This window comes from Branchiostoma floridae, chromosome 2, assembly GCF_000003815.2.
Source record: "Branchiostoma floridae strain S238N-H82 chromosome 2, Bfl_VNyyK, whole genome shotgun sequence".
Classification (NCBI taxonomy): Eukaryota; Metazoa; Chordata; class Leptocardii; order Amphioxiformes; family Branchiostomatidae; genus Branchiostoma; species Branchiostoma floridae.
In genome coordinates, this window is record NC_049980.1 from 3,333,046 (window position 1) to 3,357,899 (window position 24,854).

Here is a 24,854-nt window from a genome sequence, read left to right on the forward strand (position 1 = left end):
GCTTGAAATATGTTTATTCATTGTAATCTGTTACAAATGTATAGATTTTTTGGCATTACTGTTTTAAAGAGATATGAAGAATATGAGAGGATACCTTCACCCAGTTGTGGACTCGTCCAAAGCTAATAAGCTGATTGAAAAGTTGTCGATTTCCCAAACGTCCCGCCAGGATGCCCTGATTAGGCCTGACCTCCTCCCACCTGGGTTAACTCCGATATTCGGTGTCGTTCGTGTTTGTGTTTCGCTCCCTGCTGACATCTACTCCGTGTGTGGAGACCGGCATGTGTCCGTAAAATTTGGCGGGACGGAATGCTGGTAAGGCCGGCCCGGTGTGTGAGTGGTTGTCGGTGTTGGTGCCCTTTCTCGTTGTCGACAAGCTGCGAATTGTCGAGGGGATCTGATCGTTGCTGCTAGTGACAACAACATGATCATGCTGCGAGCTGTTTTGACCGTTTTCAAACCTGGCAGAATGCCTACGAGTTAAGTGAAGCAACCGTTGAAGCTAGAGAAAGAAACAACGTACAATTCCTATGCTGCACAAAACCGTACCTGTGGACTACTTTACAGTACCGTACTCGTATGTTTGTAGTATGTGACATCAGATCTTTCGATCTGTCGTTTTAGCATTGAGATCATTATTTGCTTGAAGACCTAGATGTGTTGAAGATAAAAGGACTTCCTCTAAAACCTCATGCCAACGAAACGATTTCTTGTTTTATGGATTTAAGAAGAATAGAGCCTTTATCAGCTGTGCTATACTGGTAGGGCTGATCAACAAACACTTGTGGATGGTTTAGACAACTTGATCATGTTGATGCAAAAAAAAAAGAGAAATAACAACTTGGTGCTGAAACCTTTTTAGTGAAGACAACTGAACTGGCCAGACTGGGCACAGTTCCTACCATAGCTAGAGAGAGTTGGGGACCTTAGATGAGGGGAACACACATTGTGGAGGACTCAAGGTTGCACACAGTACGGACGTAACGCAACGCCCCAGGTGTAGGACCAAAGATGGATCTGTGCGGATGTTTGGGAGGAGACAAGGACATCCAGGTGCACATCTGCCTGCTGGACAACACCGAGATGGTCCTGACCAGGGAACGGGACGGAATTAAGGTCAGTGTTCGTTTATTTGTTTGTTTGTTTTGCGATAAACCCAGAAGACAAACCAGGCTTGTATTGATGTTTCCCGACAAAAGCTCAGTGGTTCAGTAGGACAGTGGAAGCCAATGTACTGAAAAACTACTAAAAATCTACTGTTAGTAGTCGCTCGGTATTTAACAGTGGATTTTCAGTACTGATGGTTTGCCAAGGGTACCCCAACTCTTCCTTATGGTGTAACACACCAGGTTTGTTCTGAACAGTACAAGTTGCATATCCAGATAGACTTATTTGATCCATTCACACCGGGAAGTACCTCTACTCTTTCTGACAAGTGTGGTGGGTTCTTTGACGTGCTTGACATGTGACTCGCCTCAAACACGGGACCTCCATTTAATGTCCTATCCTAGGGATGTCCCAGACCAAACCCAAGATACTCATTTTCACCTTTGGTTTCTGAGCAAAACATCCTAACATTATATTAAAGCCGCAGCAATGCCAAAGTGTTGGATACAGACACGTTGTGGCGACTGTTGCATGGCCACATAGCAAGCCTTTACCTAAAGTCAGTACATCATCAATCCATCTTCTTTTAAAGATATAACTCAATGCACAAAATTGAGGCTAGTTTTTCACACCTAGTTCGTAGTGTTGGCACCACTGGTGGATGCTTAAAGGCTTTAGAGCCAGGCTTCAATACAAGTACAACCCTGCCCTTCATTTAATTCTACAGCTTTCTGCTCCTACCCATCATTACAATGGGTGAAGGGAGCAGTACACTTCAGAAAAAAGCCTTCAGAAGTTCTGTTAATAATTGTGAACTATTGAAAAGGAAGTATCTGAGATTGTGACGTATGATAACGTTGTGTACACTACACTGCAAAATGTAAACAAAGGTGGCTTTCCTGCATACCTTTTTGTACCTGGTCTTTTTAGTGGGCTGACTGACAGTACTACTAGTATCTGACAACCTCAGTTTCTTAGCTATATCATGTGTAGCTAGAACTTCTAGAAGTAAGTCATGTGGGTTGTGGCATTTTTATTGGGCTTTTTATTTTGCACCGTTTTCTTTATGTCTTACCGTGAGAAAAAAATATGTTAGCAATGGTACTCTCCAAGCAGAGACCCGACTCGACTTGTGGTTTTAGGCATTTTTGTCAGGCTTCTATTTTGTTCCTTTTTATGATGTCCGCAGCCTAAAAGTGCAGAAAAACAACTTAAGCTAAAACTTTGCACAGAGAGAGAGAGAAAATGGCATGTGAAGAAAATTGTGAAGAGAAAAACACTGCAACTCTGCCAGGGGACTGCAAATTATGTGGGCCGGGCTGGTATTTATGTTTTCTGCCTGCCTTAATAAATAGGATGATCCCCTGCTCTGCGCGGTATTCAAAGGGCCTGTCTGGCCCCGAATGACGCCGGTTCGAACTCAAAGCACCACCACAATCGCTTCCAGTCTGGCAGGACGTTTTCGCATGCCGTGACCCACGCCCGTGTCAGCACACCCACCCTGGACTCTCCTTAAATCAACCTTACAAACATTCGCCGTATATTTCCTCAGCAAATTAGCACCAGGTTTTTCTTTCGGAAGGGAAAGTACGGCGATAATTTGAGGGTTTATCTTAGAAATACTCAGGCATGTTGGCTAGATGGGTGGAGTGTCTCACAGTGTCCTTGCTGTGTCATGGTAGGCACCAGTTTTGCATTAAAGCAGAATTCCTGGCCAAACAATGTCGGTAACAAAGGGGATCGGGTAACAGGTACTTATAGGGGAGGGCGTGAGACATGGGTAGTGATATGGGATTGGGTGGGGATGAGCAGCATATCTTGTTTAGATCCCCGGGAATTTTTTGACGATTTTGTAGCCAGGATTGGAATAACTTTACAAACCAAAATTTGGACAAGTTGTGAAAGAAAGGTTATCTAGTTCTTTAAGTGGTTTCATTTTCAATTTTCAGTCAGGCCAATATCTCAAAATAATAATTATAATTTCATCCTTCTAAAGCATTCGTAAGAATTGATATCAAGTTTCAAGGGGTGTTTATTGATATCATAACAATCTGCAATTGAAAGGAATATCATTAATTTCATCTATTATAACTTTAAAATATATTGTACAAAATGTTAGAACTCCCTGATTTTGGTCCGAAATTCATGACAAGCTTGGCTAGTTGGGTTGATTTCAGTCGCAAATCTACCTGTGTTTACAAACTGGTTTTCCACAACAAAACCAGGTCGCCCAAAATAGTTGAGCAAACTTCTACTTCAAACATACACACTCACACCACAGGTGTTAGGCCCAGACAAGTGGAGCGTTAGGAACTCCCCGAGGGTTCGGCGACAGCCTAACACAATTTTGCTCTGCCCAAATCCCTCGCAAATGGAGAAGATTGGGCAGCTGCTCACTGGGACAGACATACTGTAAGCCTGTTATACCAACCCCTCAGGACACCTATGGTAGATGATATTATTGTCCCAGACTGCGGGGTATTGCATAATGGTGCAGAATTAGTCTCAAAGCAGAGGTTAGGCTTCGACTGTTTTTAAACGTTTTTTTCTTAGTCGTTTTTATCGGGCTTTCTAGGTTTTGACACTGCAAGATACAATACAAAATAGAAAGCCTGATAAAAACGATTAAAAAAACGTTAAAAAAACAGCCGGAGCCTAACCTCTGCTTGGAGAGTAGTGCAGCATAGCAGTGCTCGAAATACCCACTTGCATATGCAACCATATTTTGTTTGGAGCAACTTAATTTTAAACCCTTGTAGCTCAATGTGCAACCTAAGATTTTGGAGTTGGAACATTAGTGAGGAACACTAGCATTTGTAGATATCTAAGCAACAACATTGTATAGAAGTCTGTGGTTTATGCAAAATTACATGGGAAAAAGACAGGACATCATCAATTTGAATTTATGCAGTTCAAGATGTGTTCAAGATAGTTGGAGAAGGGGTGCATATTTTTCTGTGGTTTTTCTATTTGTTCGAGACTTAGCCCAAATCGGGGATGCGTATTTCAAATGCCATTTAACCCTTCTTATAGCGCCAAAGTACTTATGTTCGCATCAAAGTTTTGGGTTGTTTCCCTTTCAACATAGCTGTACACTTTGGCCCAAAACTCTTGGAAAGAGTTGGGAATAACAAATTGTGATAGGTGACGTAGGGACACACGTAATTACGAAAGGATGTTTATAATGGCGTTCGGGGTCAACGAGTGACATCACCGGGGTCGGCTTGCTCAGGTTGACCCTCGCTGATTTATTAATCGACAAACAATAGCGGCAAACAAAGGGGTTGTCGTACCAGGTGAGGTGTTGTCGATCAGGCATCTATGGTATGGGACAAGCAATGGGGGTCCATTTTTTGGGCTATTACTATTTTTAGTGGGGTGTGAAATACTTTTTTAGCCATGCCATGGTGTTACAAGTTATATAACAGTGTTGGTTGCCCGGTGCTAGGTCAGTCTACAGCACACAGTGTACGGCACCCGTCCTTCCGTCCGATGGAAATTTGCTTGTTGGGACGCAAAAAATTGTTTAATTTCTCTATCGAATAAATCTGAGATTTAGGACATAATATTGATGAAAGTGTACTGTAAATGCAGAAACTTTCGCGGTGGTTTAATGTTTGCTGTTTTAGCAGTGCCCGCTTCACCGCAAACATCTTTCCATGGCGGTAAGAGATAACAGTGTACGGTGCTACCGCGAACTTAAAACCACCGCGAACAGTCCTTTTTCCTGCTACCGCGAAATTAAATCCCCGCGAACTTAAATGCATTTACAGTATTTTCCCAAGCCGAGCAAATAAATGGTTTGGGCTTCCAAACAATGACTGACTGAATGAGTGAGTGAGTAGTGTGTGGGACGGAAAAAAATTAGACCATTTGACTGAAAATGTATTATCCTCATGAATCATAGAAATCATTTATGATGTCTCAGGTTTGAGATATTTTTTTGTGGTGGGAGGTCAGTTCTGACCATAACTGGGGTGTGAAATACTTTTCGCTATGGTTCCATATTGGACATCTTGGGTAAAAACTGTTAATATGTTACCCGATACAACCCGTGACTCACCGCAACATTCACACAGCAACATTCTATTACTAAAATGAATTGTCACCAAAAATATTTTCCTCCCTACACTACAGCTGGTTAGGTATTTGAGCTATGAGCCATTTGTCAGTCATCACTTACCATTAACGAGGTGCGAAATACTTGATAATCCACAGTAATACACATTAGGCATTTGGGGGTACTCTCAAAGCAGATGTGTGGCTCCAGCTGTGTTCTTTTGCATATTTTTAGGCGTTTTTGTCAGGCTTTCGATTTTGTCTCTTTCTTCATGTCCTAAATTCACGTAAAAAAAACAAACAGCCAAAGCGAAACCTCTGCTTGGAGAATATTATGGGCTGAAAAAAGTTATGCTGCCCATTGTTGTCAATCTTTTAAATGGTCAGCATACAGAAAAGTCAGCAAAGATAAACCCAAATTCCTTCAACTTTTCAAGGACAACTCCTTTTCTCTAGACCTAGTCAAGGAGTTATCTCTAAGTAGATCACTAGATGAATCGGCCTGGGTTATTCTGATGGTCTTTTGTGACTTTATTTTTGTGTTTTTTTGTGCTATTTCTATTAAAAGCACAGAAAAGGTCAAACAAAGGACCAACAAAACAACCCTATCATTCATCTGCTTGGAGATAAGTCAAGGAGGATGTCCCCAAGATCTTGTCTAAACTGGAAAATGGCCATATCAGTCCCACCCTGGTGTTAAATACCATAACGATCCCTCCCCCACTGTTTGCGTTGTTCCTTCACACCCCATTGTGCCATCTGTGTACACATGTCCGCTGGGTTGTTTTGCCTCACCCCTCCAACCTAAGGGTGGGATCAGGTGGACACTTGACCCTCTGGCATGCAAAACACCACAGATATACTCTACTGTAGTCCAAGTTTTGGATCATGGTTTGGAGAACATATTTTTGTCCAAGGCAGGTCATGGAAATATCCAACTGCACCTCGCAGTTACCCTGAATAATCGGAGATGTAAAAATGATAATTATCATTTCAAATACAGATTCATTATTATTGAATCATGTAATGTAGAAAACAAAAAATGATTTGTATTGAGCTTTGCAAAAGGTAACATACCGGTACCTCCTTTACAATCTGCCTAAAGTGCCTTCTTTTGGAAAAAAATTCTCAAAGGACGAAAAGAATTAGACAATAGACACCAAAAAAAGTTAACATTTACCATAAAGATTGAATTCAAAAGCTTGTTTTTTGCTTTTTATCTATAATATCCTTTTCCTCCCAGTTCTAGCATTGTTTCCATAACAGAAAAAATGTGCCATGAAGGAAAAGGTGCATCTTTATGCCACTGTACATGATAAAAGGCACAGGTGTGCTTGCTTTGCTTTAAAGCCAATATGGCAATAGTCCTGTCACACAGTGCCTTCATTGTCATAAATGTTGTATAGATTCTGTGGTTTTCTTTTATTGTTATTGGGGGTTAAACTGGAGAATCTCTGGTCAAATACACGTAATGTAATAGCTTTTGCCATACTTTGTACCATGTACAATTGTCGTGCAATAAGTTTCTTCTTCTATGTAACTTCATGGTTTTGGCACGCTTTTTTGTTGATATTTTTAGTGTACTATTATGGCTCCTGTAATAAAATCACTTGTTTTTCAGACAGCTAAACAAATCTAGTTGCATAGTGGAAGGCTCTGAAATTATGGTTATATTGCCACTTAAAATCCTTGAAAGGAACCTTCTTTCCCTAGAAAATTTTCCCCAATCTGGGGACGTCTCCGAAACAAGATACTGTAAATACATTTAAGTTCACGGGGATTTAATTTCGCGGCAAAGGGAAAAAGAACTTTCGCGGTGGTTGCGGTAGCACCATACACTGTAGTCTCTTACTGCCATGGAAAATGTTCGCGGTGGTTTTAAAGTTCGCTGTGAAGCAGCCACCGTGAAAATCGCTAACATTTAACCTCCGCGAAAGTTTCTGCATTTACAGTATTTGTTTTGCTTGGCCTAACTGGGCTTCCTCAGTGGCACAAGATAGTGTCCATCTTTTTCACTTAAATGATCAGACCAGAAGTTAATGTGGTGTGGTTGAACTGGTATTTTGACAGCATTATCTTAGTAAAGAAAGCTTGGAATAGAAAGAAGAGATGGTGCTTATCATCAAGTGATGGTTTCCAGTCCGGGGCTCGAAATACTGGGTGCATGTGCACCCAGGTGCACCCAAATATTTTCTTAGGTTTATGTATGTAAAGATATCAAAGTATACTAGACTACAACATAGTCTTGACATCAAAGTTAGAAAGATGATGGAAATGTCTGTCATGGTACTTGTTTAAGAATTTGATAGCTTGTAACTAAGTTTTATTATCAAGTTATTACTTAAATTTAAGTGGTGCACCCAGAATTTTTTTAGTGCACCTAATTTTTTAAGCTGGGTGCACCAGTGCACCTAATCAAAAAAATGAATTTCGAGCCCTGCAGTCTCTATCAAACAACTATTGTAACATCAATTCAAGGATTTCTTAATCTATATTCAATGGTGAAGATCGGTAATACCTGAGGGTTTTAAAAGTCTTGCTTTAGTTTGTTTTAAGACAAGTACATTTACATGTAGGTCTTGGTTTTGACTTGCTACTGTAGTAACTGTACTATTTACTATGATTATCATTGTTTAGGATAATGATTTGGTAAATAAAAGTAGCCCAAAGCAAATAACTATTTCTCCTAGGGCTAGAATTCGATACCTCAAAGATATCTGTAATATTTGAAAGCAGCATTTCTCCTGGTCATCTCCAAAACAAACAAACGCTGATGGTCCTGATAATCTGGTGCTTTCCTAATATAAGGATTTAGTTTAAATCCTATCTAATCCAGCAATTCACTGCTAGCTACACCTCACACTGTAGTCACTTCCTCTTGTTGATATGGGGGAGGAGGGCTACTCATTATCAGATTCACTTCATAAAGTTAATGAACAACTTTGATCGTAAAATGATTACTCTTCTCACCAGCTTTACTGTAAATTTGACCACTCTAAGAATTTCATATATATGTACATGATGTATGGAACAAGGGTATAAAACTTAGCCCTTCTTTCTTTCTTTCTTTCTTTTTTTTCTTTCTTTCTTTCTATCTTCTTTTTCTTTCTTTCTTCCTTTCTTTCTTTCTTTTCTCTTTTCTTTTTTTCTCTTTTCCTTCTTTTCTTTGTTTCTTCCCTCCCTTTTCTTCCTTTTTCTTTCCTTTTATTCTTTCTTTTTTCTTTCTTACCTGTTTTTTTTTTTCATTATTTCTTTGTCTTGCTGTTTTCTTTTTCATTCATTCATTGTCTTTCCTTCTTTCTTTTTCATTCAGTCTTTGTCTTCTTTATCTGGCTTTCTTCTTTCCATTCATTTCTTCCTTCCTTTGTTTCTTTCTCTCTTTCAATGAGAACAAAAAAAAAGGAATGTTAATCAATCTTGTACAAGTTCATTGGACTCCTGTTTCTTTATTGAGAGAAAGCAGAGAGTGAGAATTTATAAATCCCTGCATTCTTGGAGTGACAGCGGTGGTGATACCGTCATTACTGAGTCTAATGAAGCCAAGCAGAGATATCAAGGACAAAGAACCCTGGAGACTGTAGCCAGCAGGCCTGCGCTATCACAGGCAATTTATGGTGATTTATGATACCCCATTTTGCTGAATGGGTCAGTCTTCCCTTTTCTTTCTTCCCTAAAGCTATGGGTATTGTACAGTGGTAGTCATTTCACCAAATAGAAATGGGAACTAGGATATATGAGAATTCCAAATTGGTTGTGCATAAGAATTCTCATATATCCTATATTCTACCAACCTGATGAAATTATTTTCGGAAGAAATGGGAACTACTGGCATCTTATTATGTAGCCAATATTTTGCTTTGGGTGGACTATTTAGGGCTTAGGTCTTTAGAAGATACAATAGTCTGAATAGACCATGATCTTTATTTGCATGTTCTTGTCCACTTGAGCTAAATGCAATAGTTGTACTCTTACTAATTGATAGCATTACATTGAAGATTAAAGGTAAAAGCGTAGAGTCTGTAGTATATGTATTTACAGTGTAACAATTAGATAAACAGACAACTGAAGCTACTTCACCACTATATCTGTCATTTACATTTCCTCTATGGAGTTGCAAGTTTTGTTGCAGAATGTTTTCTGGTAATGTCATTATGTATACAAATGATTGTTCGTTTTCTATTGCGTAACTGTTTATATCATGCATGTACCTACATTCGGGGCACTGATAAAAGAAATGCATGAACTATACGAATATCACTGTGTCATGAACTCTCTGATAAACAAAATGAACTTTGTTTTCTATATGGCTGATGTTACCAAAAGTTTAATGTAGGATACCCATACCTGGCCATATCTATGCTATGCAGACACACAATTACTATGTGATATATGGTAAAGCAAAATCAATATGTTGAAGGGACGTAAAGAAAAAGACTTATGTCGAAGACATGTAAAGACATGAAGAATGAACTGAACAGACTACATATGCTGTGTTATAACCAAGATTTCATTGAACACCTGTACCAGTAATACATCAATTGTCTGTTGGATTTAACTACCAATAGGGGCTATGTTTGGAATTATGCCTTAGGGCTAGTCTGAAAGGACCAAAATTGGAGCGCAAATCGGTAACTCTTTGATCTCAAAGATAAATAGTAATTATGCACTTTCCAACCATGATTATCTTTCTACTGGGTGCAAATTTGTCATGCATAACATTTCCTTTTGTTGAGGAAATTTCATGGTTGCATTGTTATGTCTATTAAGGTCCAATGTTTCACTATTGATGTTAGAGTCTATAAGGTTGTATCAAATGTATCACTTTAACTTAAGCTAGCATTAGGAGAAAGAACTTTTGGGGATTTTGTCAGCAATATTATAAAAAGTTTATTGCAAATTCTTGCCGTGGGCTAATTGCAGGTAACACGAGAGATTCAAACAAAATAGCAAGTGTCTACTCTAGCCGAAAGGCTAACTCTAGAGTCTGGGTTATTGGGTTTCGACTTCTTTTCTGAAGACTATGGAAGACGAAAGATCTCAACTTTTCTATTATGTGTGGGTTTTGTGATGTTAGAAGAAGATTATGAATTGTTTTCTTGTTGTCACTGAATGTGAACAAATTTGGGTGGAATTTGGTGGCCTCTTCAAACAGCTCTTTTCTTTTAGTCTCTACCAGACTCCGGATCGCTGGAAAATCGTAGAAATGGAACAAATAGAGAGGAATATAACCGGCCAGGGAACAGCTCGCGTTACTGTTGCCTAGCCGGCTATATTCCTCTGGCCGGCATACTCCTCTATTTGTACCATTTCTACGATTTTTTCCAGCGACTCGGAGTCTGGTAGAGACTACTTTTCTTTCGTGATCGTAAAACAAGCAGTTTTATATAAGATTTGTTATGTCTTCCACCATGTTTGACATGCATTGCTTGCAAGTTCTTTCACTCCCCAGGTAACTTGTTGCACCGCCCGTTCTCAATTTCAAGAGGGTGGGCACTCATTACCTCCATGAAATGTCATGGAGGTTATATTTTACCCTGCGTTTGTGTGTCTGTCTGTGTGTGTGTGTGTAAACAAGATAACTCAAGAACGGTTGGGTGGATTGGTTTCATACTTGGTGTGTTGGTAGTGTGTGATGAAAGCTGGAAATGATTAGATTTTGGGCCCCCTAGCAACTCCCCTTGGTACTGCAGCGCAACTTCCGGTTTTGCTATCTCGGTGTTCTGAACATGCTATGGTCACGATTTTTGCGTGTTAGACAGCTCTTGTGCTCAGGAAGAAGTGACATAAGTTTGGGCCCCCTAGCGTCTAGTTCTGGTTTTATTATATACAATCAAACCTGTACAAGTACAAGTGATTTCCTCTACTACTACATATAACCACTAGGCTATTGTGACCACTCTTTGATTTTATAGTGACTTAAATCTTTTAACTTCTTAAATTGATTCATGCCATATTGTTTTTTGTGCATATACCTTCACCCCAGACATAAAAAAAAAATTTGGACCTGTCTCTAATTTTTTGGTTGTGGCCTAAACAAAACATATAAGATGAAAATCCTAGTAAATGATACAGATTACAAAATCTACATCTTGTTACTAGACTAAGTGTGACTTTGCCGTGTAGGTTTTAAGTTCTTCAATAGAGAGAAAAATACTTCAACCCAAAGTTAAACAACTGTCAAGAAGGTGCGATTGAACCTTCCGGAAAACCTCAACAATGTCAGGCAAAAGGGGTTCAAAGCCGCAGAACAGACCGGCTAATTCAGGGAGGAAATATTTGGAGAGCGTTCTCTGCTTACTGGACAAGCAGGCTGTGACAACACAGCCCTCCCCTTCACCTTACCTGGGTTTGTTCAGCCTGGCTGTGAGAGTCAACATGGGAGGGGGGAAAACATTGTTGGAGAGGCATAGATCACTGAGTAGTAGTGACTGCTGTGTATTAGCTCCATACTTCACTTCTATTGCAACTTGTCTAAGGTTATGCCAATTAACTAAGTACATGTATAACCTCCATGAAAGATAGAGGTATAAATTTTTTTTTTTTTTTTGTCAGTTTGTGTTCCCGGATAGTTGTGGTCAGGATAATTTAAGAACCTCTGAATGGATGGTGTTGATATTTGGTACGTGGGTAGGTGTTGGGAGGTCAAGGTTGATTTGGAGCCCCTGGTGTGTGACCTTGGTACTGCAACAGGACATTCATTTTTTTTGTATCTATTATCGTGGACATGCTATTGTCTTGATTTTTTAGTCGCTGCTTTTGATGTAAGGGGGAAGTGGTATGGGTCTAGGCCCCCTACCAGCTTGCTCTATCTGGAACTGCAGTCACTGTGGCATTTTTCTACATTTCTACAAGGTAACAAGCTTGCTTGGAAAAATCCCTATCTAACAGCTCTAACTTTTCATTGTACAAAAATCTAGGAAAACCGTAAAGAGTATAGAAGTCAGATACAGTATGTACCGAGCAGCAAAAAAGAGTCACTGTCCAAAACTCTCAATTCATAATGCTCTATTCCCCTAATATATTATATACTGTAAATGCATTTAAGTTCGCGGAGATTGAATTTCGCGTTAGCGGAAAAAGGACCTTTTGCTGTGGTTTTAAGTTCGCGGTACCACCATGCACTGTTAGTCTCTTTATACTGCCATGGAAAAATGTTCGTGGTGGTTTGAAGTTCGCGGTGAAACGGCCACCGCAAAAACTGCGAACATTAAACCACCGTAAAAGTTTCTGCATTTACAGTATACTGTACATGTATTTTTTGTGTGGATGTCATTTGGTGATAGCACATAATGCTCGTGGTTGAAGCAATATTGTATCACAAAAAACAAAATTGATATTTGCCATCGATCGCAAACATTTACAGATTTGCTGTAATAGTATCACTTCATGCACATTCAGTTTCTCCCTTCTGAAAAGCTTCAAACTATCTCTGTCAGTTCCCCAGTGTTGCACAGTAGCTTCCTGAAGGTGTTGTTGATACAAGGCACTGACCCTTGGGACAGATAACACCCAAAATAGCTCTCAGCCTATCCTAACACAGGTGGTACCAATCACATGTTCCCCTCCCATTTCAGACTGTCTTTCCTCTGTACGGCCAGTAGTCATGCACAGGGGGTGTATCAGGGTTTGTATCCAGCTTGAAATTTCCCTTGAAATGTCCCACTCAATGTTTGGGAACTGCGAACAATGTTTGTAAAATGAATGTAGGTATTGTATTGTAATGACCGCTGTTTGTTTGTAATGGAGATATCCACTTGTAGATAACTAGAGAATGTCTGGATGGATTGTTTTAATACTACTAGTAGCGTTACATTTACATGTACTTGGTATATGTGTAGGGCTTTTTAAGACATTTAGTCCATGGATTGTAGCCCTCTTGTTTTCCCCTTTAATCCTGTCATTTTAAGCTTACAAAAATACATTTTCATCAATTTCAATTGTCATGAAGTTCAGATTTTTTTGACAGAAGGGTTGAAAGTTTTTCTGTCCTTACAAGCAAATATCTGTCTCAGGACAGATGGACTGGTCCTATACAGTACTGCACAAACCAAGGGTGGTTTGTCTCTTGTTTTTCTTGAGTTACAGGCAAAGATAACACCTTGTGTCCAACCCCTGACCTTTTGACCTCTTACTTGTGCTGGGCAGGTGTCAAGCTTTAAGATAAAAAATCCACTGATGGCTCACTCTTGAGAAATTGCTTTCATTCAGTGATATATGACTTGGGATATTATATATCATATATAATATGTGAGTTACTTTTTAAAAAAGAAAAGGAAATGCCTGAACTAGTTTTCTTTGCTTTATTAACATCATACAAAATGTTGAGTTCCAGCATTGTTGTGGTCTATTTCATAATCAAAGCATAGCATTCCACACAGCCATACAGCAAATAATTTTAATCCAAAAAGAATAACACTTCTAACTGTAGCTGTAGTTAACAATTTCTCTTTCTCTGCTTCCATGTATTTTTTTTATGGAAGAAAATGCGCACACAGATGCCATCCATTACTATTTATCAAATCAACATGGCCTTACACGCCACTAAAATTGATTATTGAGGGGACAATCTGTCATAATTGCAGTTCACATAATAAAGTTATGACAGTCACGAATGAGGCAAACGACAGATGGTTTGCACAAAGGTTCCAGTGGGACTCAACTGTTGGGTAACCTCTGGCATTTTTATTACTTTAACTGGCTTAATTTTGCGAGAGTAGGAATAATGCTGAAAGGACTAGGTGCAATGGTACAATGTATTGATAAAACACATGAAGGGAAAGGTTCGGAGCAATAAGATTTGTAAGTTGATGGCATTTGAGCCCCACTGTTTAATTAATTGTATATTGTGGCTGGCATTTAAATAACAGAATGGGCATATGAAGTATGAAGTAAAATGTATGAAGCAGTTGCAAAAGGAGCAAACATATGCCGTAAAAGATATCTCGGAAAAAGGAATCCGATACTAATGTGATAGAATGCCAAAGTCAATCAAAAAAATAAAAGAAGGAGTAAGAAAATAAGAATGTATTATTTGGTCTATCAATGTCATACTCTAAATCACTGTGCGCTAAATCAGATTTCTCAATGATGGCAACTTTTTTTACCAAACATTTTTATTCCTATGATCGATTTACAGTTTGGAGGTCCCAAGAGGATGTCATCCATGTAATCAACATGGCCTGACAGAAATTTTAATTTCCATTTAAGTGGAGTAACAAGATAGATGTAGAATATTTGTCGTGCAAATAGAAGTTGTACATCCCTTTTCTTCACAACTGCCATACCACGACTTTATCATGTAATTTTGACAAATTGTCCCCTTCCATAATCAATTTTAGTAGCTTGAAACAGAAACTAATGGAATAACAAAGCAATTGAAAGCTGCTTGTCATCCACAAAGCTGATGAAAGTTCTCTTCAGTGTTCTAAATGTACAAATCTGTAATTAGATTTCGTGCCAATTTGTTACATCTGCCATTTTGGACCTCATGTTACAAAAGGTCCTCTTTGCCATTTTGAAACAATTTTGATCAGGTAGACACCAAATTGGGGAATGTTGCCAAACTTTGCCGTACCAGATGGCGTATAAGGCAGTACCCATCTCTGTTTCTGTAGCCCTGGGCCACACAACTATGTGCAATGATCACTACAGCAAGGGGCTGGTAGTCAGGCTTTTAGCCAGGCATATGTCATCAATTGGACGCACTGAAAATGATACGAAATTGGATGCACTAGATGCCCTTAAGAGGCCCTTACACTGGGGAGCAGATCCTCTGACAAGCATGAAATTCTAATTGACCAGGGATGCCACTAGACCACAGTTGAAGATTGTGACATCTCTGACAGCAATTTGCCCATCAGGATACCTCAGAACCATGGAAGGTTGATGCCCCCTGACCCCCCTACAAATAGTACACTACTGGCGTCTGTAGCGTTCTCCAAGTGGTAAATCTCAGTCAAGAAATTTGGACCCCTGTAATAAAATCCTAGCTAAGTAAAAGCCAGCTGGTAGTAGTGTGTGTTTAACTGCCATACTCTTTCCCAAGTGCTGAGTGCTAAGCAGAGAAAGCACCATATACCAATTTTTTAAAGTCTATGGTATGACTCTGCCGGGCATCAAACTCACACTCTTTTCACTTGGCCATTGGATGATAGTGGTCCAAAGTAGTTACCGACTAATTAAAAACAGAAACTCAACTGTTCGGCTGCTACCAGTTGAGGTACAGGGACAAGGACAGTGTGGAATTTTTGTCAATCCCAACAGCTAAAATTTCTGTATGGTTCACCAGACAGCCCCCCCCCCCATGTAAGCTTAAAAAAAAAAGACCTTTCATTTATGCATTTTAAAAGGTACAACAGTGTTGATCTGTAGAAGTGAACTGTATAAATGCAAGAGCAGGATGTGAAACCAAATCTGGTAAATGTAGTCAGAGTCAAAGGTATGGTACTACTAGTGTTACACATACACACGTGTAAAGTATGTGAGAGTTGTGTTCTGATTGAAGAGGGTGGGGGTGCCAGCAATGCTTTATCATGCTGAATAGAGGAACTCCCAATGTATTACGCTAAAGTCAAGGAAGGAAATTACGCAAAAGAAAGATGCGTTAGAGATGACTTTCCCTACGAGTTAAGGGAAATTGAAAGAGGCTACCTACATGTACATGTACGCCTTACAAAAAATAGGCATTTAGGCCCACATTCAATGTTGCACAGGATATTTGAGTTAACGCAAAGGAATTTGCTGATGAATTGGTATTGAGGAGTGGTATTGAAGGATACCAGAACCATGGCGATACCAAGGGCTCGCACAGTCAGTTGTAAACGGCAGGCCCACCTTTGACACTTTGTCAAACACGGTCTATTGTTATCTGGGGGGTTGTTTTGTCGACTCTTTATATCCACAGGAAGACGGTCGACAGGAATGTTTACAAACATATCAATCAGGAAACTTTATTCCTGTTAATGTTATTGATAAACAGTTATTTGTTTAACCCTCCGAGTTTCAAGGCCAGAGCTTGGCTTTATGTATAATTGGCATTTAACCAGTTATTCTTCCTGTTACTGTGAGTTTAGGATGGAGCATTTTTTTGGGTCAATAAACGTCACTCAAGAAATAAGATACATGTATGCTGTAAATTGGGCATTTTACAGTGTTACAAGTGATGCAATGGAATTGGACTTTAACTTTTTTGCTGTGGCCCTCCTTCCAACAAAAGAATCCAAGCTATCAAGGATTTCTTGAATGTATGTTAGTCTACAGAAGTTCCGTTAAAGGGACAGGTTCTTCCAAATCTTGTCATAGTTGAAAGTTTAACTGAACAGTTTTGATGTCTACAATCCTGTCTATAGTGACCACCTGAACTGTATTGATTGATTGATTGATTGATCAATCATGTTGTGTATTGGTTCACAGAAGTTCAGTAATGTTCTCCCGAATCTTGTCATAGTTGAAAGTTACTGAACAGTCTTGATGTCCACAATCCTATCTACAGTGACTACCTGAAATAAATTAATTGATTAATTGATTGACTTATTGATTGATTTTGTATTGATCTACAGAAGTCCAGTAAGGGCCAGGTGCTCCTGGATCTTGTCTTCAAGAAGCTGCACCTGTTGGAGAAGGACTTCTTCGGCCTGAGGTTCTTGGACAGTCAGGGTCAGACGGTGGGTTCTTCATTCTTGCATGCTTCTTCTAAAAGTAGTGTGTGTAGTACTGTAAATGCAGAAATGTTCGCGGTGGATTAATGTTTTCGGTTTTCGCGGTGACCACTTCACCGCGAATTTAAAACCATCGCGAACATTTTTCTATTATGATATTAGATTGCAGTCTATGGTGATACCGCGAACTTAAATCCACCCTGAAAAGTACTTTTTCCCACTGCCGCGAAATTAAATCTCTGCAAACTTAAATACATTTACAGTAATTGGTTAGTGACCCAGAATCTGGACCAGGAGGTTGGGAGTTTGAATCCTGAATGTGTCGCACACCCTATGTGCTCGCTACGGGAAAGGTGGCAGTCCTTATCAGGATGGGACGTTGAGCCGTAGGTCACTATTTGTGCTTGTCAAAATGAGCTCTTACCCTGAGAGAGAATTACCCTGTCACGTGTACCAGAAACTTGTTGGTTGTGTTTGTAGAGCATTCTCAAAATTTGGTCCTGCCTACAGTATATAAAGTTACTTAACTGTCTTAACTGTATAAACATGCCCGTAGCCAGGGGGGGTTCGGAAGAACCCCCCCACACGCTGAAAAGGTCCGCTTTTTCATGCATGAAGGTCCACTTTTTCATGTCCAAGAATTTTTTTCAAAGGCATGACTGATTTCCATTTTTTACTTATAGACATTTCATTCAATCTTAGTGAGTCTATCAGCAAAATTTGCCCAAGAAAGTGCAGGAAATGGCTTTTCAGAGGGTCCAGATTTCAAAATTTCCCCGGACCTCCATTCAGTCCATTGCGACGCCTCGCGCCTTTGGTGTCAGACATGGTGAAAATAACTGCCTCAAAGACTTGTGTATTTTGATAGAAATTCCATTAAACTTAGCCAGCAAATTTTGCCCGTCAAAATGCAGGAAATGGGGTTTCAGAGGGTCAATATTTTAAAAATTTTCCGGGGGAGCATCCCCGGACCCCCCTAGGCAGCTCACGCCTTCGGCGTGAGTCTCGCGCCTGCGCCGCTCGCGGCGCTCAATGGTCCCACAAGTACTAAAAAGAACCCCCCCAACCAAAATCCTGGCTACGGGCATGATAAATACTGTATGTTTGGGCCGCATCTGTAAATAGAGACGCCTACATTGTATACTGCAGTGCAATGTCAACTAGTCAGCTTTGTTGTAAGGAAGGTGACAGATGGTCAACAAATTGTTCGTTGAATAAAACAGTTCATTGTGTACAAAGAATATTGTTATTCAGTATATAAACTTGATATCATGAAATTGATGACAAATGGTATTCACTGACAGGGACTGAATGAATCACATGAACTGCCATTCAGAGATATACTCTTTTAAGATAATATACTCTCTTAAGTTTGCCAAATTTGATGAGATTTTCTCCATGAGTTTTTCTTGATGAAAACGTTTGGGTTGGAACATTCAGTTGTATTTTTATAATTCAAGGACCTGTTCTCATGTAACTTAACATTATGTTACAGCACTGGTTGGAGCCCACCAAGCCCTTTGTCCCTCAGTTGGAAAGTAAGTGTATCACCATCTCTTCTTTCTGACTGTTATAGTTTAGGCCACCGCAAGTAAATTTTATGGCTGACATCAGCGCGCGCATTAATTTTTGCCTGATTTCAGAAAAAAAATAAAAAATTTTTTCTTCTGCAGGGATGGTCAACATGACGATAAAGTACCAAAATGAGCAAATATATTGTGTTGTAGCCTAATAATTGAACTTGTAGAATTGACACTTGCGAGGTACCAGGACTGTAGTTGTAGAAATGAAACTTATTGGATAGTTGTAAAAGTGACACCAATATGGAAGCTATGAGTTAGGATAACAACTTTGTTGGTGATACCAGTCTATCACTCCAGTGTCACTTTTACCACACCAGTACATGTTTAATGCCTTGTTGACTCTGATACCATGTTTTGTCCCTTTAATTCTTGTTACAACATTCATCACAACTTTATGGTGTCTATTTTTAAAAATGTAGCCATCTTGTTTTTTTTCTCACCCTATCGCACTATTTTTGCAATCTGTAGAGGATGTCATCCATAAAATGTACTTGCTGTAGCCTCACATAATGTTCAAAATACCACACTTTTACATAAACAACTTGTCTGAGAGTTTGTACATTCCTAACACAAGAATTCGAGTTATTTCTAGCCAGTTGTTGTCGGCTGTTTCATCAATTTCTTTGGTTTTCCCTACAGCCGACCCGCCGTACCGGCTGTACTTTGGAGTGAAGTTTTATGCGGAGGACCCATGTAGACTTCACCAAGAAATCACAAGGTATAGTTTCTTCCAGCTCAAGTGTAACATTATGAAATGTGGAAAAGCGACACTTGTAGCTTGTTCTACACAATCACTCCCAGGCCTGTTATGGTCTGATTGGGCCCCCCTCCCTCAACCAGTGCAAGGACTGCTAGGCCTAGTGTCCCATTTACACCGTTGCCATAGGGGATGTAGCCCTGGCCAGACACCAAAGCTACAAATTTTCCTGTTGGTTTGGTGAATACTGCAGGGTTGTCCCATTTTTTTCATGATTAGGTCACAGCGCCTATTTGTTGCCGGGTCCCAGGTTGATTTTAACTGCAAATTTTAAAAAAGTCAGTGGCCAGGCTGTGCCCCAAAATAGCCTAGTAGCAGCAGGGTATCATAGGGTCAGGGCTAAAAGTTCAGAAAAATACATGTAGCTCAACCCGTGAGCTAGTAACATGTACCCAAACTCCAAAGGGTTTTTTTTTTTACAAATTGGGATGTATCATAATACAGCTTTAAAAAATTCAGGTTGTTATTATGTGTCAGTAATACACCGGGCTCCACCCTTTCATTTTATTTTGTCCTTTTTTTTGCCGATTAATTGACTACTAAATGCTTCAAGTAGTAAAACTTTTAAAGGTAGCCCTTAATGGCACCAAGTTGAACTTATTTGTTACTTGGTAAGGCAGCTGGTAGAACTTCTGGTCAACGTCTCAACCTCCATTTGCAAAGACATGTTTCTCCTGCCACAGGTTTTCTACTAGCAAAGTATGCTTGTTATACACCTTTCTCACGCGGAGGCTATGATAGATCTAAAACGAGTTCAATGCGGCAAACAAAAGACTGTCCATCATAATTAGCAGTTCAACCAATGATAGTCTGCCAATTAGGAAAGTGACCAATAAGTGAATGGCTGCAAATCCGTCAAAAATTTGCATTGTTATGTTATTATTTTGCATCTCTTAAGGGACTATGGGATCAGTCTACACTACTCTAAATTGCTACATCTTTCGGTGCATAACACGTCTTGTAATATTTATTATTCTATCTTATATCATGAAAATTTTTGTGGTTTGGGGGAAAACTTAATGGGACCTAATTTTAGAAATAAGTTTTGTCTGTTTGCCTCATTGACCTTGTCTTCGATCTATCATGGCTGCCGCGTGAGAAAGGTGTATTGTATTTGTTTCTTTGTTTGCTTATCTATTTGTTTGTTTTCTTGCAGGTACCAGTTTTTCCTGCAGGTGAAACAGGACATACTGCAGGGACGGCTGCCGTGCCAGGCTAGCGAGGCGGCACAGCTGGCTGCATATGCTGTCCAATGTACGTGTCAACAGGGTTACATTACTGAGCCTTTTTTTAGTAGACACAACAGTTGTAAAGCAAAGCAATTGTTTGGGGAAATAAACAGTGCTGGTCAGACATTTTTCATGCTATATTCAACACTAGATCACCTTTATCTGCATGGTAACCTATATCCATTTTTTTCAGAAAGAGGGTATTCAGGTACATGTATATCAAGTCAAAAGATGCTTGTTACCTCCATGAAAAAATGGAGGTATAGTTTTGAGTGTGTCTGTGTGTGTGTTTGTGTGTGTGTTTGTGTGTGTGTTTGTGTGTGTGTCTGTGTGTCCGCATATTTGTGGTCATCATAACTTGAGAACCTCTTGATGGACTACGATGATATTTGGTATGTAGGTAGGGGTTGGGAAGACGAAGGTCAAGGTCAATTTTGGGCCCCCTGGTGTGTGGCCTTGGTACTGCAGCGCAACTTCCGGTTTTGCTATCTCGGTGTTCTGAACATGCTATGGTCAAGATTTTTAAGCATTAGATAGCTCTTGTGCTCAGGAAAAAATTACGTAAGTTTGGGCCCCCTAGCGTCTAGTTTGGGAATAGCAGGGGCATTTTTGTCAAAAACTTCTGACGAGGATAACTCAAGAAGGGAACAACGGATTTTCATCATTTTTGGTATGTAGGTACCTTAGACAATTTTGTACAAGATTAAATACTAATTATGCAAAATAGGAGTACATTTGCATAATTAATGAGGATATTATATCATGGCAGTTTTTTTCAATGTATCTCTTGTCCTGGATGTGATATGGTCTTGACATTTGGCTGGTAGATAGCTTGCAGTGTCATGACAAAGTGGGGCAGGTTTCAGCCCCCTAACATTTAATTGCGGAACTGCAGGGGCGTTTTTGTCAAGACATTCTAAAGAGGATAACTGCAGAAAGGATTGATGGATTGGCATCATACTAGGCATGCGGGTACCTTAGGCAAATATGTTCATAATGATATACATTTTATGCAAATGAGGACTTAATTTGCATGATTAATGAGGAAATTGTATAATTCCATTGTTTTCAATAACTGGACTTCAATAAATGTAACACATGTTAACTATGATAGGTGGAATATAAGCAGATACCAAATATGGTAATGAGGAACTTATTTGCATAATTTATGTAAAAATTGCAAAAACGCTTTATGATTAATAATGGGAATTTTATAATGGTGACATGTGTACGTTAGTCAATGATGAACAATACCATGCATAAATTATGTTAATGTGCTAGTCAATTGCATGAAATTTACGAAAGCTCTAAATTTTCATGGAGGTATGAGGTCGCCGAACTCTAGTTTCTAATTGCAAAACATTAGAAATAATGCAATTTTAAACCACCATCCATCGACTTGATTTCCCTAAATTATTAAACAGAATATATTTTACCCAATGATAGAGGTACAGATGAATATTGCACTTTGAATCAAAGTCATTGTTTCAATTTGTCAATTTTTTAAATTTTTTCAGCTGAGCTTGGTGACTTTGACCCCAGGAAGCACACGGGTAACTATGTGTCAGAGTTCAGGTTCATCCCTAACCAGACTGAAGAGATGGAGAAACTCATCGCCAACAATCACAGAGATCTGGTGTAAGTTAACCATCTAGTACTTAGCATGGGAGATAAACATTCAATTAAAGTGATGAAAACATAAAACGAATCACTGTTTTGGGTCATTTTTTTATTACATTATAAGTTGACTCTACCTTGCTACACTGCACAGCGATATTCAAAATTGCTGTATTCCACCAAATTATTGCCTCAAAATGCTGCAAATAGTGTTTCAGAGTACTGTTATGCATTTCAAAATTTTCCCAGGGAGGATTTCTTCAGATACCCTAGAATGCTCACACCTGCATGCAGCGTTCGCTAAAGGTGGTATCTCACTGCACTTGGGGCACCGGTGTAGCACTGTGGATTTGGAAAGATTACTAAACGAATTTCAGAGATAAACAAATTTTCTTATGTTTTGTGTATTTTGTTGTCTTCTAAGTCATACTTATATGTGTTACACAGTATCTAGATTATCTTTAAAAATGGCAAACATAACACAACAGTGCAGCAGTGAACAAATCCATAAGTGCCGCACCGATGTGCAGTGAGATGATTAAATTACAATCTTTAGACAACCAGTGTGTTAACATTAAGTGTGTCTGTCCATGCAGCGGACAGGTGCCGTCTGAAGCGGAGCTGAATTTCCTGAGCCTGGGCAGGGTGCTGGAGATGTATGGGGTGGACTTGCACCAAGTCATGGTGGGGCTTCTGATTTGTCCTTACGGGCTTAGGCTAGCCTCCTTCGCAGACTTTGAGCGGCACTGGCTTTCTCTGACAAGTAGCTTTTCCCGGTATTAGAAAACCTAAGCCAATTTTGAAACTAGCAAAACCCCCCCCCCCCCCCATAAAATAAAAGCCAACCCTGTCCATAGTGTGCAAAGGAGGCTATCTTTCAGCCATGTTCATTTGACTGTATGGATCTGACATCAATTTTCCCCATTTTCCAATAAAAAGGGAAGTTTCCAACGATACTGTTAATCGTACAATGCAGCTGCAAAATGAGCACATACATCGTATATGTATGCCGTAGATTACAAAATAATTGGAATTGTATACTTATGTCAGTGCTAGAATTTGAAATGAAGGTAACTGTCGCTAGTTTACCTTTATCTGTGGGGTAACCTATATCCGTGGCAATTCTAAATATGTGGACTTGGTAGTTTCATACTGCAATATCTTTTAAATGTTGCAATTCGAAACCGCCGTGCATGGACTTGATATACCTAGATACCTTGTTTTTAAATCCAACGGAGAAAGGTGAACTACAGTTGTAGATATGCCAAAATACTTCCAACAAACAGGTAACTTGTGTGATATGTTCTCCAGTGGCAAGTTTTTTCTCCACTGAATGTTGAGAATAATGATAAACATTTTGTTTTTCTCATCAATTCTCCTGTAGGGTGACGACCATGTACAGTATTACTTGGGGCTCATGCCCAGAGGGGTGGTCGTGTACAAGAACAAGACAAAAGTCGGCATGTATTTCTGGTAAGAGAGTCGTCATCTTTAATCTGGTATCATTGTGTCACATTTTCTGGTTGATAAATGTAGAATGTACATTTGTAGGCCAAACAAAATAAATGTCCATTGCTTAAGCTCTAGCTGTGCATGTACAATGTAGAGGTAAGCAGTGATTATTGTAGGAACTGTTATATGTATGTCGTGTACATTGTATTTTGTTGAACATTACCTAGAGAAGTGTGTAGCATATCCCTATGTGTATTTGATTGCATTCTATAACTTGTATCCTCGACTTTTCATTACCTTTCAATCACTCACTCACTCACACTCACTCACAAATGTGTTAAACTTTCTGTTTTTCTTTCAGGCCAAGAATAACCAAAATCTTGTTCAAGGAAAGGCAGTTTTTTCTCAGGGTCCGGACAAAAGATGTAAGTGAAACACATTATTCTCTGAAGATCTGATGTGTAATGCTTGTTCACCTTTATCTGCATGTCATAATCTTTGTCAAGAGATGTCAAGAGGTGGTTTCAAACTGCAATTATCTAAAAAAAATTTTGCAATGTTTTTTATCCACCATTTGTCTGCATAATATTACCAAATACCCAATGGATACCCTGCAGATTAATGTGAACTAACATAACATTAAGAATCTTCTTTAGTGAAAAAGTTTGAACTTTGTTCCAACACAAAGGGGGAGAATTCACCATAAATTTTCGGTCGACAACTCCGACCTTCGTCAGATGGAAGACTCGCTACACTGAGGTTCCGGAAGTCGGATGATGTTCAACAGCAGCGAGTCATAAATGGCGAGAAGACGCAGCTTGCCACCGTCACGGTTCAGAGAGGGTTGATGCGCCGTAATGTAAATTCCCTTTCTAAGAACTAGCAGTCTTCATTTGGTTGTGACAGAGAAGGCAACGGTATTATACATGAATATTCAGGGCTCAAAATACCACCTGCATATGCAGGTTAGTGCAAGTAAAATTGGAGCTGTGCAGGAATTTCTGGTGTCTACCTGTACCTAACCTGCACTGGCCCATGTACTGGGTTTATACAATGAGTATCCTATAATGTAGGTGTATTTGGATTGTTATTAGCTGCATTGACTGTTACCACCAATAAAGTACATTTTTTTGTATTAACAAAAATAGAAATGGTTCCTGAACAATTTTAGTATGATCCATAATTTCTACATTGTATATAAGTAAAGAGTGGTGCAGGTAAAATTTGTCTGGTGCAGGTGATTTTCAATGTTACATGTACCTGCACCAGTGCAGGTATGCAGAAAAAAGGATTTCGAGCCCTGATATTGAACAGACACAGTGGTACAATTTTGGTTGTAATTTGTTTGTACATGTAAATCATACTGGGTATTTCATACCTCATGGCGTAACAC

General features: G+C 39.4%; 1 protein-coding gene across 1 annotated transcript; it reads left to right on the forward strand.

The window, feature by feature from the left end:
• Positions 1-102: 102 nt before the first annotated feature.
• On the forward strand, positions 103-23,919 carry LOC118410622 (band 4.1-like protein 4A). The gene is made up of 9 exons (XM_035812404.1): positions 103-1,116; positions 16,725-16,829; positions 18,319-18,361; positions 19,046-19,124; positions 20,320-20,417; positions 21,910-22,030; positions 22,606-22,693; positions 23,394-23,482; positions 23,823-23,919. The coding sequence occupies exons 1-9, from the start codon at positions 1,012-1,014 to the stop codon at positions 23,917-23,919; spliced, it is 825 nt and encodes a 274-aa protein (XP_035668297.1). The 5' UTR covers positions 103-1,011.
• Positions 23,920-24,854: the final 935 nt, after the last annotated feature.

Excerpts from the sequence above, each read along its gene's own strand:
- LOC118410622 (XM_035812404.1), top strand. The coding sequence starts at position 1,012 with ATGGATCTGTGCGGATGTTTGGGAGGAGACAAGGACATCCAGGTGCAC. Across the intron at positions 20,418-21,909 it reads GGCTGCATATGCTGTCCAAT|CTGAGCTTGGTGACTTTGAC; the intron begins GTACGTGTCAAC and ends AAATTTTTTCAG. Across the intron at positions 22,031-22,605 it reads AACAATCACAGAGATCTGGT|CGGACAGGTGCCGTCTGAAG; the intron begins GTAAGTTAACCA and ends CTGTCCATGCAG.